This window comes from Alexandromys fortis, unplaced genomic scaffold, assembly GCF_014885135.2.
Source record: "Alexandromys fortis isolate MF-2015 unplaced genomic scaffold, M_Fortis_MF-2015_v1.1 scaffold_5, whole genome shotgun sequence".
Classification (NCBI taxonomy): domain Eukaryota; kingdom Metazoa; phylum Chordata; class Mammalia; order Rodentia; family Cricetidae; genus Alexandromys; species Alexandromys fortis.
Window position 1 is genome coordinate 16,887,064 of NW_026067924.1, and position 16,901 is coordinate 16,903,964.

The window sequence follows — 16,901 nt, forward strand, 5'->3', positions numbered from 1 at the left end:
AGCCAATCTGGGCTGCATGCATGGGTAGCATGCACTCTATGTGGAAGTGATAGGGAAGGAGGGAAGAAAAGGGGTTAGGGGGACAGAAGAGGAGGAGGAGAGGAGAGGAGAGGGAGAAAACGAACTCCTTAGCTCTCCAGCAGATAAATGGACGGGTCCCAACAGTGGTCAGGTCTACTCATCTTGTCTCTCCCTCAAAGTCACCATGCAAAGTAAGGCAGAGATGATTGATTTCCAATTCCAGACTCCCGATTCTGAGAGCTGGCCCCTTTAGTCCATCTTCTCCCCCTGCTTCTTGCTCTGTGCTTTAAGTTGATTTAGTGAACTGCCACTCAGTCATCCAAGCACTTCAGAACCTTTCAGTTCTGTGCCCTGCAGCCGAGCTGCACAGTGCTGTGCTTAAAGGGCATCAAGGCAGCTTGTGTGTCGTTCTTGTGGTTCCTGTTCGTCTCCAGAGGAACTGTATTTGGAATTACAAAGAAGACCCGCCTCTGTGTGTGTCTGTGGTGGCGTTACTAGCATTTGCCCAAGGAGGGAAGACCTATCTTGAATGTGGGTTGGACCCACACAAGCTTAGTCTGGATCCTAGACTGAATAAAGATGAGATCTAGGAAGCAAGAAGAATGCCAGCGTGCATCTTTCTGCTTCTTGGTGTGGAGGCCATGTGACAGCGACTTCACAGTCCCACTACCACGTTTAGTACTGGAGTCTTTACAGTTAAACCTGGGCTACAGCAAGCTGGGCATGGCCATCCATTCTCAACACGGTGGCTGACTAAGGAGACAAGCCATAGAGACTAGCCGAGAAAGAGGATTTGTTCAATGTGTTCACAATGGGAAGAGGAGCAAATAAGGAGGCACCGTTACCTTTATACTTTTTCTTTGGGTTTTTGACACAAGCTTAAATCAGAAGCGAACGGGTATATTTAACTAGTAAGTTCTTATGTAGGCTTCGCCTACCCAACACTGGCCTATCATTTTCTCAATTTCTACTGGTCCTGCAAGGTTGCCTGATTGTCAGAATTATTTGAAACCTCTTCTGAGGAGGCGAGTTCCTTTTCCAGTTGGCATCAAGGCTTTAACCTTTTCCTTTCCCCAGTATGCGATTCCCAGGGGGCAACTTTAATTTGGGTAAAGTTCCCACCCTGTAGGTAGCCTGATATCTGAAGGGAGGATCTTGAGTGTTTATCAGTAGAGCATCCCCTGCCCTGCCAGGATGGTTACCATGCCATCCCTACTCTGATGAACTGTATTCCTTCAAATCAGGAGCTAACCCAACCCCTTCCTCTCGTCAGTTGCTTTTGTGAGGTGATTTGTCACAGGAAACCTCTCTAAGGTGCTAACATTAAGTTTGCAGGGTTACAACAAGAACCTGGGGAAGTCATCTTTTGGTACTACCTGCAGGAAGAGAGACAGTTCAGTCAGAGGGTTAAAATAGACCTGGTAATGGCTCTCAGGAGCAGGGTGCACAGCATGCTTAGGGCACCTCCCAGGGTCCCTGTGGGGAAGAAGAAGCAAATGGAGAGAGTTCGAACAGGAGATATAGCTCACAAAACTCGCTCACATCAGCGGGTGTGAGACAGGAGCAGATGATGATTTTTTTTTAAATGACTGTTTGAAAATTGCTTACCTTTATTGTTTTTCAACTTACTTTTTTTAAAATTTAAAAACAGTCTTTTTTTATTTTACATACCAATTCCAGTTCCCCCCCTCCCCTCTTCCTTCTCCCCTCCGCTTCCCCCCACTCTGTCCCCCTTCTCCTCAGAAATAGTCAGGCTTCCCATGGAAAGTCAAAAGTCTGCCACACCACACTGAGGCCTGAACAAGGTCTTTCCCTAACATCTATGCTGAGCAAGGTACCCCTTCATAAGGAATGAGCTCTCAAAAGCCAGTTCATGCACTAGGGATTAATCCCGTTACCACTGCTAGTGGCCCTATAAATTGCCCAAGCCACACAAATGTCTCCCATTCAGAGGACTTTACTGGGCTTACATTTGTAATTCTCACTTAGACTGAGTGGTGGCCTTAGGGGGTTCAGACTATTATCATTTATACTAATGACTCTATTTGGATTCTAGGACCCTATGACAGTAGAGATTCTTTGTTTCCCAATGAAGGGGGCTTAAATTTGAATTAGTCTTATTATGTGTGAGTGGAAAATCTTCCTATTTGTATTAGGCATGAAGTTCATTGTTTGAAAGTTAGATCTAGGATATGGTTATCTGTTATTTGTAATGGAACAAACCTGAAGGGAAAAAGAATCTGTTCGTTTTCACAGCTAAGGCTTCTAAAGGAAATAAACATTACTAATGAGCCTTTCATTCCACCTGTCTTCCCCCTTGCTGCTGTCTGTCTCAGAGTTCAGTGAATGGGAACAATGCCGAGGACGCTCAGAGGTGTGAGTTCTTACCAACACTTCCTGGGATAGTGCCGTAGATGGCAGCCCTGCAGCTTTCTGCTTCACCAAATGGAAAAACAATAGTTAGGATAGTTGTGTAATAATTATAGCATCTCCATGCATAGCAATAGGTCTGAGGAGTCAGTATGACATGGGGGCAGGATGTCTCCCTCCTCTCCTCATCTGCAGTGAGGAGCTACTCAAGAACATTTTTGAAAATTAATAACATTAGGTAATGTTTGGGCTGGAAAGGAGATATATGGAAATTTTTTTTTTTTTAACAATGAGAGTGTTCTTTTAAAAAATATCATATGGGGTTGGAGAGATGGCTCAGTGGTTAAGAGCATTGTCTCGACTTCCAAAGGTCCTGAGTTCAATTCCCAGCAACCACATAGTGGCTCACAACCATCTGTAATGAGGTCTCGTGCCCTCTTCAGCATGCACACAGACAGAATATTGTATGCATAATAAATAAATAAACAAATAAATATCTTTAAAAAATATCATATAAGGGCTGGAGAGATGGCTCAGAGGTTAAAAGCATTGCCTGCTCTTCCAAAGGTCCTGTGTTCAATTCCCAGCAACCACATGGTGGCTCACAACCGTCTGTAATGAGGTCTGGTGCCCTCTTCTGACCTGCAGTCATACACACAGACAGAATATTGTATACATAATAAATAAATAAATATTAAAAAATATCATATAATAGTACAGCATGCATTACTCATCCTTACCTTTTATGACTGGAGAAACCAGTTGTGATCAATCTGCAGGATCTGTGTTTTGTTCCAATTGTTCCTTGTAGACATGTTTAAATGCTAATTACTCCTGGAAATTTGAGATTCTGAATTTTAACATATTTCTGTCTTGGTGCTTGGATGCCTGTACACATGGGCCGACCTTGGAATATGTGCCCTCTTTGTCTATCTTTATGATATATGGGACCAAATGAAGAAAATGACTAATTATTGATATTATGTTGTATAGTGTCTGTGTGTGTGTGTGTGTGTGCTTGTTTATCCCAGACACCCAGAACAAAAATAACTGCACAGAAACTGTATTGTTTAAGTCACTGCTTGGGCCATTAGCTCTAGCTTCTTATTAGCTAACTCTTACATCTTAATTTAACCCATCTCCATTAATCTGTGTATCACCATAAGGTAGTAGCCTACCAGCAAAGTTTCAGCATGCCTGTCTCTGGCCACAGTTCCATGGCTTCTCTCTGACTCTGCCTTCTCTCTCCCAGCATTCAGTTTAGTTTCCCCTGCCTAGCTCTGTTCCCCATGGCTCTGCTATAGGCCCAAAGCAGTTCCTTTATTTATCAATGGTAATCACAGCATACCGAGGGAAATTCCACATCAATATTGGGAATTCTTGCCATTGCTACCACTGCTATAACTGCTGGAATAGCTCTACATCAAAGTCTTCAAAATGCATGATGTTAAAAATGATACTCTTATTCAGAAAATGTATGTATTACTCCAAGACATATAGATAGTAGACTACATGCTGAAATCACTGATTTAGAGTCAGCTGTGATTATGTTAAGTGACCAAGTTGTTAACTTGAAAAGACTGTCATTAAGATGTGCTTGGAATGTGAATCATTTCTACTGGATGGGATGAGGTTAGAAAACACTTATTAAATCATGGTAATCAGAAAATATTGAAATTACTGACTGCTATTACATGTTTGCAGAAGAATTAATTGCACAGACTATCTGTTAATAAATTTTTGGTGGGGATTGCTGGAGCCTTGGGGAAGTTAAATCCATTTGATCAACTTGAGATTTCAAGCTCTTTCTATGCTGTAATATTTATGTTGATTATTTGCTCATTTTTGTTGTTTTTAATAGTCTAGAAAAAAACCCAACATCAAAAAAAAAAAGTAATTCAACACCGAGCAGCTGTATTCAATATTATATAACAAAAGATGATTAAACAAAAAGTGGGAAATAAAGGTGACTTGGTGAACTGATGTCAGCCCAGGACATTACACTTGTCAGACAATTCTTGAAAGCAAGAGGATGTTTGCAGAGTTATGGCAGAATGCTGTCTTCACACTCTAGGAAGCGTTTTCCTTGGCCAAGTGTAATTTTTTTTTAAAAAAAATCTTCTGGGAAAATGCACAATTAATGACATATAAAAAGCTGCTCCTTGTCTAGTAAGAAAAAAAAAATTCCAGCATTATAGCTTGGTATCTTGGGTACTCTGTATTTTGTAACCAGAGCTGCAATTGTATTGTGTGGCTAAGAATAAGGTTCTGCACTCTGTTCTTCCTTTTGGCATCTGTGGTCTCTTTGACTGGATCTTTTAATCTTTCATACTTAATTTTCGCCCAAATCTGAAACCACGAGCCTTGCTATTGGCCTCCTCCGTTAGTACTTTATTTCTCTTCTTTCTTACTCTTTTTAAAAGAAAATAAGAATACCTAGAAAAACTAGGTTCTCATAGATTTTTCTACATTCAAAGAGGCTTAGAACTTCTTTGTTTACACAGGGTTCTTCATGTCTCTTTTGTATCTACACTATCATATAGTATCTGATAACAGCAGGCTACAGGGAACTCACACCTAAAATGTAGGGCCAATTCTATGAGGCACTTGAGACCAAACTACTGTGCTTTACCAGTTACCTTGGCAACCACTAGCACTGAAGTAGCCTTTGTCTAATAGTTTTACACTTTCATTTACCAATTTGTAAGTGAATTTTGAAACTAATTAGTTTGGTTTAGGTCTTATTAAATGCCATTGTTTGCAAACCTCTTGGGGAATGACTCTAAAATTAAATAATTTATTTCAGCCATTTTCTTCTTTATATGAAATGCATTATGTTAATTTGCCTCAACTATAGTATTTCTTTTATATGAATATGTTGTTATTTCTACTAGTCTGTCTGAAAGAACACCGTTGTTGCTAAAACGAACACCACCCCCCACTCCGCATCTCCTGTTGCTTGTTTGCAGCAGTCTCATGAAAACAGCTGGGAGTCATTAGAATATCCTAATCATATAAAATGTACCAACAAAAGAACTGAGCAAAAGAAACGTATTGTGGAAGTGGTTTCATGTGGATTCTAGGTAAAGACTTGAAATATTTCAATTTTGCTACTACGTATTTGAACTGAAGAGCCTATTTTAATTATGAGCGGGGGACAGCAACCAAAAACATTCTGATTTTTCTTTTTAACTCTCTTCCAAGCGTCAGAAACAGACAAAAGAAACAAAAAGGAAAGCACCGAATGAAGAGGCGGGAAACAAAACGCCTCCGCGGAAGAGTCTCCTCTTCGGGAAAAAGATTTGGCGCGATTTTTAAATTGCCCGCGCGGCGCGTGGATTGGCCAATGAAGTCACTAAGTAGCAAGGCTACTGAGAAGAGTAGAAATTCTTTTGCTTAGTTTCACTTTTGGTAAAACAAAGCTCCAGGGGCAAAGCAAATAAACATGCATGAACAGCAGCGCACACAAAAGCAAACTTTAAAGCTGAGCAATAGGTGTTATCTGTGCACAGGAGCTTTCAAAGACCGGAAAAACTGGTGTCCAAGGCGCTAACGTTTCCTTAATAAGTACTCAAGAACCTCACCAAGTCTTCATCCGGACGACCTCTGGGTGGCTGGCTGTTACAGCTAAAAAATGTCTATTCACAACAGTGCCACTTCCTACCAGTACAGTGGCTCTGGAAAGATCATTTGAGCTAAGACTTCTGCTGCTGGATTTGAGATCATGGACATTCAAATCCCAGAGTCTTCTATAGATCATGATTCCTACAGCATTGCTGTTCTGTGGTTAGTCAGTTTTCCAGTTGAGATTGAAAAGATGACTTTGCAAGGAACCAAACATAAATGAAACGCTAACGTTTTTAAGCTATGAGAATTGGTGCTCTTACAGAAAAGCTTTCAAAAAATTAAATAGGATCGACTTTCCTAATACATACTTTATACTATTGGCCTTTATGGTTTGTTAGAGGCCACACTAAACACAGGAAATTTGAAGGCATGTAACAGCTATTTCATATGAAACTGTGGTGGCTCTGAAAAGAGCCTTTGGTTTAAGAGCGAGACGGGCGCGCTCACTTGGAGCTGGTGTACTTGGTGACGGCCTTGGTGCCCTCGGACACGGCGTGCTTGGCCAGCTCCCCGGGCAGCAGCAGGCGCACGGCCGTCTGGATCTCCCGGGACGTGATGGTCGAGCGCTTGTTGTAATGCGCCAGGCGCGACGCCTCGCCCGCGATGCGCTCGAAGATGTCGTTGACGAACGAGTTCATGATGCCCATGGCCTTGGAAGAGATGCCGGTGTCGGGGTGGACCTGCTTCAGCACCTTGTACACGTACACCGAGTAGCTCTCCTTGCGGCTGCGCTTGCGCTTCTTGCCGTCCTTCTTCTGGGCCTTGGTCACGGCCTTCTTGGAGCCCTTCTTCGGGGCGGGCGCGGACTTCGCTGGCTCAGGCATGTTAACCTACTGAATAACGTCAGTTAACTACGCTCACAGACGAGCGAACGCTCTCCTTATATAGATTTCCATATGCAAATGAGGTGAAAACTTGGCCGCGATCTTATTGGGTACCTAAAGTTCGTTTTATTCAATCACAATACAAATTTCCAAACCCGTACTTCTATTGGTTGACATGAAAATAGACGTCTAACCAATACCACGGCTTCTTTTTTTAGCGCCACTGTGTAAATATAAAGATTGAACTGTTCTTCCAATTCAGCCTGTAAATTATTACACACGTTTACTTTGCGATGTCAGGACGAGGCAAACAGGGCGGCAAGGCTCGCGCCAAGGCCAAGACCCGCTCCTCCCGGGCCGGCCTGCAGTTCCCCGTGGGCCGCGTGCACCGCCTCCTCCGCAAGGGCAACTACGCCGAGCGGGTGGGCGCCGGCGCCCCGGTGTACCTGGCGGCCGTGCTGGAGTACCTGACGGCCGAGATCCTGGAGCTGGCTGGCAACGCGGCCCGCGACAACAAGAAGACGCGCATCATCCCGCGCCACCTGCAGCTGGCCATCCGCAACGACGAGGAGCTCAACAAGCTGCTGGGCCGCGTGACGATCGCGCAGGGCGGCGTCCTGCCCAACATCCAGGCGGTGCTGCTGCCCAAGAAGACCGAGAGCCACCACAAGGCCAAGGGGAAATAAGTCGTTTAAAGCAATCTTTTAGCTATGCCAAAGGCTCTTTTCAGAGCCACCCACTCTTTCTCTAAAAGAACTGACCATTATGGGAAGAATAATAGCTGTTAAGGGCATTATGAGATTTCTTCTAGCCGAGAGGTGGCGCAAGCCTTTAATCCCAGCACTCGGGAGGCAGAGGGAGGCGGATCTGAGTTCGAGGCCAGCCTGGTCCACAAGAGCTAGTTCCAGGACAGGCTGCAAAAGCTACAGCGAAGCTCTGTCTCGAACCCCTCTTCCCCCCAAAACAACTGTTGCCCCACCGTTTGCTCAAATCACTGGTCCTGCATGTTCCTCTACATTAAATCAAAATTTTATTAACTCCTGAGTTTTCTAGAGGTTAAGACAGACACTTTGGCCACTGAATGTTCAATTCGACACTTGGAGAACTTCATATTTATTGGGAAATAACTAATCACTGTACAGTCCTCACTTGAATGTTGAATTACACGCATGATTGACAAATCAGCCATTTGCTAACATCAAAACCAACTGAAAATATCAAATAATTTGGTGATACCACGGTTAAGCACATTTCCACTCCCCACCTTCTTTGCTCTGTGCAAATTAAAATTCACGAATTGCAGGGCCCAAATTGCTAACCACTTAAAACCGCTTTTAAAAGTCACTACCTGATACGTTACCTTTTCATATAATCTGAAACAGAAAGAAGGCTCTAAAATAAACGCATTAAGAAGAATGGATTTCCACTAATGGCCGGTCGGGTTGTCTTTTAGTTAGCGAAAATTCCACATTATTGCAAAAAAAAAAAAAAAAAAAAAAACCCACAAATCATGCAGAAAACAAAAGAAGTCAACAGCCAATTAAGTTGTTCCTGCAGCCATATGGACCAATCAGAATCCGCTCCTCCGTATAAATTCTGGTCGCGCGCCTTCCAAGCTCAGAGTTTTCTTTGTGAACTTAGTCCTTTAGTAATGGCTCGTACTAAGCAGACCGCTCGCAAGTCCACCGGCGGCAAGGCCCCGCGCAAGCAGCTGGCCACTAAGGCCGCCCGCAAGAGCGCCCCGGCCACCGGCGGCGTGAAGAAGCCGCACCGCTACCGGCCCGGCACCGTGGCGCTGCGCGAGATCCGGCGCTACCAGAAGTCGACCGAGCTGCTGATCCGCAAGCTGCCGTTCCAGCGTCTGGTGCGCGAGATCGCACAGGACTTCAAGACCGATCTGCGCTTCCAGAGCTCGGCCGTCATGGCGCTGCAGGAGGCCTGCGAGGCCTACCTGGTGGGTCTGTTTGAGGACACGAACCTGTGCGCCATCCACGCCAAGCGCGTCACCATCATGCCCAAGGACATCCAGCTGGCCCGCCGCATCCGCGGGGAGAGGGCTTAAGTTGGTCTCCGCAGTGTTCTTTCAAAGGCTCTTTTCAGAGCCACCCATATTTGCACGGAAGGAGCTGTTGGCTTTTGTTTGAGCCTTGTCATTTTTGAATTTTCCTCAGGAAAGCACTACCTCACGTCTAGTTTATTGCTGCCCGGTTTGTTTTGCTGAGGCATGTATTTAATAGGTGCCAAGATTTGTTTTCAAATGCCCCAAGTTAATAGTACCTTATTGTGTTAAGCGAGCTGCTCCAAAAATTTTGTGTTAGAGGTTACTTAGAGGGTTGGTTTTAGTTGTATTTGGTCAGTTTATCCTGACGCCGTTCAAAACCATCTTTTTAGGTATATGTAAAGGTTAAGTTTCGATAACAATCTGCCGCAACACTGTCCCTCTTCCCGATTATCAATTCATAGTGTCCGCTTTACATGCCAGAGATTAGCAAGTAGCGACAGACGTGCTCAAAAAGTGAGGTGTAATCTTTACATGTCTGCACGACTTATGTACCTGATGCTCTCAGGCCAGAACAGGGCATAGGGTCCCCTGCAACTAGAGTTCCAGAGGGTTGTGAGTGAAGGGGTTAAACTCTCCCACTGTCAACCGAGTTTAGGTGTCAGTTCTCTGAGAAAGGCAAAACAGGTGTCTCCTACCAAGACATTTACCCAGAGAAAACAGGCCTAAATCAGGTCAGCCTCACAATGTCTCAAGGGCAAGTCCTGCAGTCCCCCTGACTTGTGCAAAGAGGTCCAAAAATGATGACAGTCTCAGCCAATTAAAAGTATACTAATGTACCTGCTGTTTGCTTAACCAATTATATGTGAGATGACCTAACTTCTTGAAACTTTTAAGGAACTTACATGGTCCTCTCGGAGTCGTTGCCATTTTGTATAGGTCAACGACCTGCATTAATTAATCAAGAAATAAACACTCTTTGGTTTTACATACTGTTTGAGCCTGGGGTATCCTTTAGCTTTTCCTCACACCCTTATTTACCTGAGCCATCATGTGGTCTTTGGAATCTGAGGTCTTTCTGGAGGAGGTACAAGCTGGTTTAGTCACTCAGCCATCTCTCCGGTCCCATGAAGGGAATTTGTGTTGGTTTGTATACTCCTGGAAATGTGTTCAGAATCCTCGGATAAATGGATGAGTGCGCAGAAAAATAGCAAGAAAACCAGATAGAAGATGCAAAACTCATGATCAGTCAGAGTACTTAAACTAGCTTCCTGTGGCCCGTGAGGGCCGGCCTTGAGTTTCAGTATCCACGTATCTTTCTAACATGTTTCCTTTTCCACAAGCATTCAGCTTCTCCTGGCCAAGTGACCTATATAACATTCCTGTCTCAACTTGTCAGTGAGCTCGTTGGAAAAAAGGCACTGTGCAAGAGAGGGGTTCTGGTCCCTAGCGATACTGTGCCGCCTGTAACTCCAGTGCAAGGGAGGGGGAGGCAGAGATAAATTGACTAATTTAACCGCTGAGTCCCTCAGGTCTGGATCAGATTAGGAGACCTCAACTGAAGATCACAGGAGGTGATCAAGCCAATGTCAACCCCTGGCCACACACCTGCATTCCATGCACACACATCACCATTCACACTAAACACAAACACACTACACACAAATGCAGAATAAAAATTTAAAGATAATATAAGTATGCAATAAATAATATAAATATATAATAATATAAAAATTTAAATATAATAATAGCAGCATATGCTTCATATTGGCATCAGTCCCTAAAGCAAACTAAAGTCCCTCTCCAAGAAAGTGGCCCTGGAAAGACAGATGAATATTTTGGAAGGAAGGCCAGTGGCACCACACTGAAGATGGAGAGTTTGTCTTTGGACCCAGGCTGAGCCTCTTGTCGACTGGACAGTAAGCAGAACACTCTTTCCTCCTAGAGCAGCACTATGCTCTATTACGGACTCTAGACGGCCTCACACAAGATTTTTTTTTTTTTTCAGGTTTGCACTGATCAATACTCAGTATGCATCTCACAGTTTTAGCTTTTCGGTTAGAATTCCGTGGAATGTTCTTTCAGGGGCAGTGATAAGATATACCTACCTGTACATTGTATTCTGTTTCTGACAATATTCCACGTGGTGGCTATCACATTAGTGTGGTCAGGTCATCCTCGAAAGAAACATTAAAAACTCGAGCACGTCTCATCTCCCAGATAAGAATGTAGTTTTGCTTTAGTAATGGCATATAAAAGTGAATACCAGGTGGCACATACTTTTGGCATGTCCTAGTGGGTAGACATTGATGTTATTTATCAAGACAAGGACCCATATTGAATTGTTGAGTAATAGATTTAGGATATGTGTTTAGTTTTATTTTTGTTTTTTGTTTTCCTAGAAGAAATCTTGGAGTTAGAGGAAAGGTCCACACAGAGGGGTTAAGTCTCCCACAGACATAAAGATGTGGAATTCAGTAGGATAGCAAACATATTTAAAACCGAAGAAGAGGGATATCCCTTGGAACTTTTGCCTTATTGTCAATGTCAAACTTCCTAATTGGCTTGTTCCTCTCAGGCATGAATCTGTGCTTACGGGCATTCTTTGCTGGATTCCCATTGTACCCCTCAATAATCGTCTCCTTTAGCCTCCCGAGCAGATGTTCCCATCCGTAGATTCTTATTCTTTGAAAGCACCGTGCTCCTGTTCCCTAGTCTGCACACTTTCTCACCCTTCTCATGCTGTTCCCTCACTTCCGGGTTTCCCCTCCCTAGGTTGTTTCTGTAGCTCAGACACTAACCTACGTTGTCTAAGGGTGAGGTGAACTGGTTCTGAATGAATAGTTAGAATACAAGGAGGAAAAATAACCGTCATTGTGCTTGAGCTTCTTGAGACAACATAACTATTACACGGTATAAATATAAATTTCCTTTTCCTTATCCAGATTTCCCGTATGCTAATATAGGCTGCATCAAGGGCATTTGACCCCACTGTTCTCCAAATAGCCTTTGGCTTTCCAGCAGAAATTAAACTTCCTGAAGACGGGTTGTCTGCTTATTAGTATTAGTACTTCTGGGGTTGGGATGACAACATTCAATATCATCATTATTACTGTAGTCTCATTTAGGAGCCATCCCTGCCGCCCCTCCCCGTGTGTGTGTGTGTGTGTGTGTGTGTGTGTGTAACTGTTCAGTATATAAACACTTAACTCATTTGATTATGGTAAATGAATTTTTGTTTTTGAGATGGGGTCTCACTGTATAGCCCAGGCTGGCCTGGAACTCACAGAGATCTGCCTGTGTCTGCCTCCTGAACACTGGGTTTAGAGATGTGGAACACCCCTGCAAAGCAACGTTCCTAACAGTTTATGAGATGAGCCAGTAACGTAAGACAGCAAGGTACAGCGGTTAAGTGCAAATATTCATAACAAGAAAATAAAGCTAGAAACATTTTATTTTCTAAGCTTTTGTTAAAGACCAACCACAAACAGCAATCCTATTTCCTCAGCCCTTAGCTTCTTCTAACTCAGCTGTCCCAATGCCTCAAACAGCAAGTTATTTAAAGGTAAGAACCACCCATACCTGGCTTGTTAAATTTAATTTCGGTGTTACAGCAGCAGAATCATGAATATGAATACTGGATCACTATAGAAAATTTAAGTTGTGTTCTCAATGTTATAGATGGTCAACCTCTCCCCACGTGTAACTTCAGCTCCATTTCATTTCCAAGCTGAGTCATAAACAGAGGTAATCAAAGACTAAGTCAAAACCAGCTAAGCTAATACTGCTTACTTTCTTTCCAAATATGTATTTATTCTTAGTTACAACTATTATAAGGGTGGGGCGTGCACATGTGAAAGCCAGAAAAGACAAACTTGTGGGGATTGATTCTGTCTGCTTCCATGTGGGCTCACAGGATTGAACTCAACTATTAAGTGCAACTAGGATTTCCTGGCTCTGGACTAGGTCACTAACTGAATTCTATTCATACAGAACCGGAAGATTGCAGAAAACTTGTTTCTTAGATGTGATGCTCCAGGGACAAAGCAGTAAAACACAAAGAGCTGCGGCCACCTTCTGCAGAGTTCCACGTTGCAGGAACTCCAGACTGGAACCACACGGAAACCTAAACAGTGCTCAATTTGGAGTAGCTTGTAGCCCAAAGTAATTTTAGCAAGGTACTTGTCATGGAAGCCTATAATCTGAACTTGAACATTACTGAGGTAGAGCCAAGTTGTCCGTTGCGTTCCAGACTTCAATAACTCAACTGAACAAAATTAAAGATCTATCTTGTAACTGTTCTAATGGGTTAAGCACAGATCCAAGTGTCACTCTTTTTTGAGTAGAGAATGGGGCTCTTAAAAGAGCCTTTGTTTCTAAGAGCTTTCCGAAAACTATACCGTTCACTTGGCCTTGTGGTGGCTCTCGGTCTTCTTGGGCAGCAGCACCGCCTGGATGTTGGGCAGGACGCCGCCCTGCGCGATCGTCACGCGGCCCAGCAGCTTGTTGAGCTCCTCGTCGTTGCGGATGGCCAGCTGCAGGTGGCGCGGGATGATGCGCGTCTTCTTGTTGTCGCGGGCCGCGTTGCCAGCCAGCTCCAGGATCTCGGCCGTCAGGTACTCCAGCACGGCCGCCAGGTACACCGGGGCGCCGGCGCCCACCCGCTCGGCGTAGTTGCCCTTGCGGAGGAGGCGGTGCACGCGGCCCACGGGGAACTGCAGGCCGGCCCGGGAGGAGCGGGTCTTGGCCTTGGCGCGAGCCTTGCCGCCCTGTTTGCCTCGTCCTGACATCGCAAAGTAAACGTGTGTAATAATTTACAGGCTGAATTGGAAGAACAGTTCAATCTTTATATTTACACAGTGGCGCTAAAAAAAGAAGCCGTGGTATTGGTTAGACGTCTATTTTCATGTCAACCAATAGAAGTACGGGTTTGGAAATTTGTATTGTGATTGAATAAAACGAACTTTAGGTACCCAATAAGATCGCGGCCAAGTTTTCACCTCATTTGCATATGGAAATCTATATAAGGAGAGCGTTCGCTCGTCTGTGAGCGTAGTTAACTGACGTTATTCAGTAGGTTAACATGCCTGAGCCAGTGAAGTCCGCGCCCGCCCCGAAGAAGGGCTCCAAGAAGGCCGTGACCAAGGCCCAGAAGAAGGACGGCAAGAAGCGCAAGCGCAGCCGCAAGGAGAGCTACTCGGTGTACGTGTACAAGGTGCTGAAGCAGGTCCACCCCGACACCGGCATCTCTTCCAAGGCCATGGGCATCATGAACTCGTTCGTCAACGACATCTTCGAGCGCATCGCGGGCGAGGCGTCGCGCCTGGCGCATTACAACAAGCGCTCGACCATCACGTCCCGGGAGATCCAGACGGCCGTGCGCCTGCTGCTGCCCGGGGAGCTGGCCAAGCACGCCGTGTCCGAGGGCACCAAGGCCGTCACCAAGTACACCAGCTCCAAGTGAGCCCTCCGACCTCGCTCTTAACCCAAAGGCTCTTTTCAGAGCCACCACAACTTCCTATAAAATGGCTGTTACATGACACCTTTCCTCCTCCCCTATTTCATGTATATCTCTGCAAGCTTCGCTTCCCAATGCCAGTAGCAATATGTGGCCACCCGGATGTTTATTCTGGAAGCGCTTGTACACCATAAGTTAATACATTTTTAAAGACTGGTTCACATTGCTAAGTGTTTAGTATTGGAACTCAAAATAATGTGATCCCACATGCTCTCCAGACACTTCAGTTGAGTATCTTGTTCCCAATTGGCATTTTCAGTGTACACTTAAGCTTTTTCCGTCGTAATTTGGCCCCACCTTTAACAGGTTTGGCGTCACAATTGTTTTGTGTAAGCTTGCCCTTGTTCTTGTTGCACCAAAATTTGGCAACGCCTCACTTCTGGATTTCACTTTGTATTCTGGGAGCCAGGTCTCTTTGATTTCACCCTAACCTGAATTTGCCTCAAAATTTGCATCTTTGGGCCTTAACTTTTTGGGTAGCCTGGGGTTTTAGGCCTGTACATGTGGTTTTTACATGGCCCCGGTTTTTTTCTATCAGGCTGCCTGATAACCTTAGGTCAGTTGTTGATTTTAAAAATTGTCTTCTGTTGATTTTTAACTATATATAAGAATTTATTAGTGTGATGTTTTAAAAAGGAATTTAAAGGAGAAAATCTCAATGAGTCTTAATGTGATTTACCTTTTTATATAGTTTTGTCATTCTGCTTACAAAGAATTTTTGTTTCTTAATTATAAAGTACTAGGTAAAGTAAAGGTTCATTTAACTATAATAGAAATCTCAAGAAAACGAAAGTTATTTCTAAATTCTCTTAGCATAGAATTAATTAATCACATAAAGGTAGGTAATAGGATATTGTCATAGTTTTGTGTTGCTGTTGTAAACACCATGTCCAAGAACAAGCTGAGGAGGAAAGGCTTTATTTGACTTACAAGTCCTTGCTGATTTAGTCCACTTAAGAAAGTCACGGCAGGAACTCAAGCATTAGCAGACGCAGAAACCAGACTCATTCAAAGTTTTTCTCCTACCTCCCAGGACCACCTCAGCCAGGGATGGCACTGCTCCCTGTGAGCTTAGTTCAATCACATCAATCACTGACTGAGAAAACATCCCACAGAATTATCTACAGGGCAATCCGATAAAGGTATTCTTTTCAGCAGGCAGTGGTGGTGCACGCCTTTAATCCCAGCACTCAGGAGGCAGAGGCAGGTGGATCTGTGAGTTGGAGGCCTGCCTGGTCTACAAGAGCTAGTTCCAGGACAGGCACCAAAATCACAGACAAACCCTGTCTCAAAAAACCAAAACAAACAAACAAAAAACTAAAACAAAAAAAACCCAAAACAACAACAACAACACAAACTAAAACCAAAAAAAAAAAAAAAAAAAAAAGGAAGGAAGGTATTCTTTTTAACTGAGGGTCCCTCTTTCATCATATGACCCAGCTTGTGGCAAGTAGACGAAAACTAACCAGCCCAAACATCAGTGAATTTTAGCTATTGTATAGTAAGATCTTAATATGTGTGTCTAACCATTTGTTTATTATCTCTAATCTCTATAGTATCCTGTGGAACAAATTTTATTGTCTTCCCTCTTTTAAAGTTGAGGAAATTAAATGAGAATGGACCGCACAGAAGTCACAGCTAATATCCTGTTTTGTTGGACTGCAAAGACTGAGCTGTGAACGATTCTCCAAAATAATCATACAGTCCCTGAAAAGAAATCACTACCTTGTCAAGTGAAATACCTCAGATTCTGTCAAATTTCAATAAAATTTCTTTCATTGATTTGTTTACTTGTGGGTTTTTGTTTGTTTGTTTCATTTTGTTTTAAAGAGTGAGAGTTTGCTTTATAGCCAGACTTGCTTGGAACTCCAGTCCTCCTTTCTCTGCCTGCTCCATGCTGTGGCTGGAGGCTTGTCCACCAGGCCAGATATACACTCAGAGGCAGAGTTTCAGCCTGAATCCCTGTGAGAGGGTAAATTCTGACAGTCACTACAGTCCAGACAATGTTCTGTGGTAACTATAACTTGAGTCGGTTTACTAAATATATAACAAGTCAAAAGCAAATAAATAAAAATAATGAGAGATGCCGCAGATACAGTAAAACCTCAACAAAACGGATCTCAAAACATCCGGCAGCCATCAGCTGAGGAAGCCTTCAGTCAGCTTGGATTCACTGAGTCCTTGGCAGAAGGGGCTCTTCCTGTAAAGTAAAAGCAAAGAGCAACTGTAGAGATAATACCATCAAATCAGATGCTCACAGCATGAAGCAGGAACCAACTGGGGAAGCTGCAGGCGGCTGGAGTTTCCTGCTGGGCCTTTACCATCCATTACTGAGCTTCCCTTAACGGAAGAACAAAAGTACTAGGTTTCTGTTGTTTTGTTTGTTTTTCCCTTTGAGGCAGGGTTCTTTGTAGATCTGACCTGGAACTTGCTCTGTAACATCAGGCTGGCTTCGAACCCACAGATCCACATGCCTCTGCTTCTTGAATAGTTTTTTTTGTTATGTTTTGTTTTTGCCCCTGAGAGCACTTTTTTATAATGG

The 16,901-nt window shown here is 43.8% G+C and overlaps 4 protein-coding genes across 4 annotated transcripts; 2 read left to right on the forward strand and 2 right to left on the reverse strand.

The window, feature by feature from the left end:
• Positions 1–6,439: 6,439 nt before the first annotated feature.
• LOC126501807 (histone H2B type 1-C/E/F/G/I) lies at positions 6,440–6,842 on the reverse strand. The gene has a single exon (XM_050142663.1). It carries the CDS (start codon positions 6,840–6,842, stop codon positions 6,462–6,464), a length of 381 nt encoding a protein of 126 aa, XP_049998620.1. The 3' UTR covers positions 6,440–6,461.
• Positions 6,843–7,135: 293 nt separating this feature from the next.
• On the forward strand, positions 7,136–7,591 carry LOC126501798 (histone H2A type 1-E). The gene has a single exon (XM_050142653.1). It carries the CDS (start codon positions 7,136–7,138, stop codon positions 7,526–7,528), a length of 393 nt encoding a protein of 130 aa, XP_049998610.1. The 3' UTR covers positions 7,529–7,591.
• Positions 7,592–13,191: 5,600 nt separating this feature from the next.
• LOC126501803 (histone H2A type 1-E-like) lies at positions 13,192–13,631 on the reverse strand. The gene has a single exon (XM_050142658.1). The coding sequence runs from the start codon at positions 13,629–13,631 to the stop codon at positions 13,245–13,247; it is 387 nt and encodes a 128-aa protein (XP_049998615.1). The 3' UTR covers positions 13,192–13,244.
• A 284-nt stretch (positions 13,632–13,915) lies between these two features.
• Positions 13,916–14,355, forward strand: LOC126501812 (histone H2B type 1-C/E/F/G/I-like). The gene has a single exon (XM_050142669.1). The coding sequence runs from the start codon at positions 13,925–13,927 to the stop codon at positions 14,303–14,305; it is 381 nt and encodes a 126-aa protein (XP_049998626.1). The 5' UTR covers positions 13,916–13,924; the 3' UTR covers positions 14,306–14,355.
• The last annotated feature ends 2,546 nt before the right edge of the window (positions 14,356–16,901 follow it).

Coding starts and splice junctions, on each gene's coding strand:
- LOC126501807 (XM_050142663.1), bottom strand. CDS start 6,842: ATGCCTGAGCCAGCGAAGTCCGCGCCCGCCCCGAAGAAGGGCTCCAAG.
- LOC126501798 (XM_050142653.1), top strand. CDS start 7,136: ATGTCAGGACGAGGCAAACAGGGCGGCAAGGCTCGCGCCAAGGCCAAG.
- LOC126501803 (XM_050142658.1), bottom strand. CDS start 13,631: ATGTCAGGACGAGGCAAACAGGGCGGCAAGGCTCGCGCCAAGGCCAAG.
- LOC126501812 (XM_050142669.1), top strand. CDS start 13,925: ATGCCTGAGCCAGTGAAGTCCGCGCCCGCCCCGAAGAAGGGCTCCAAG.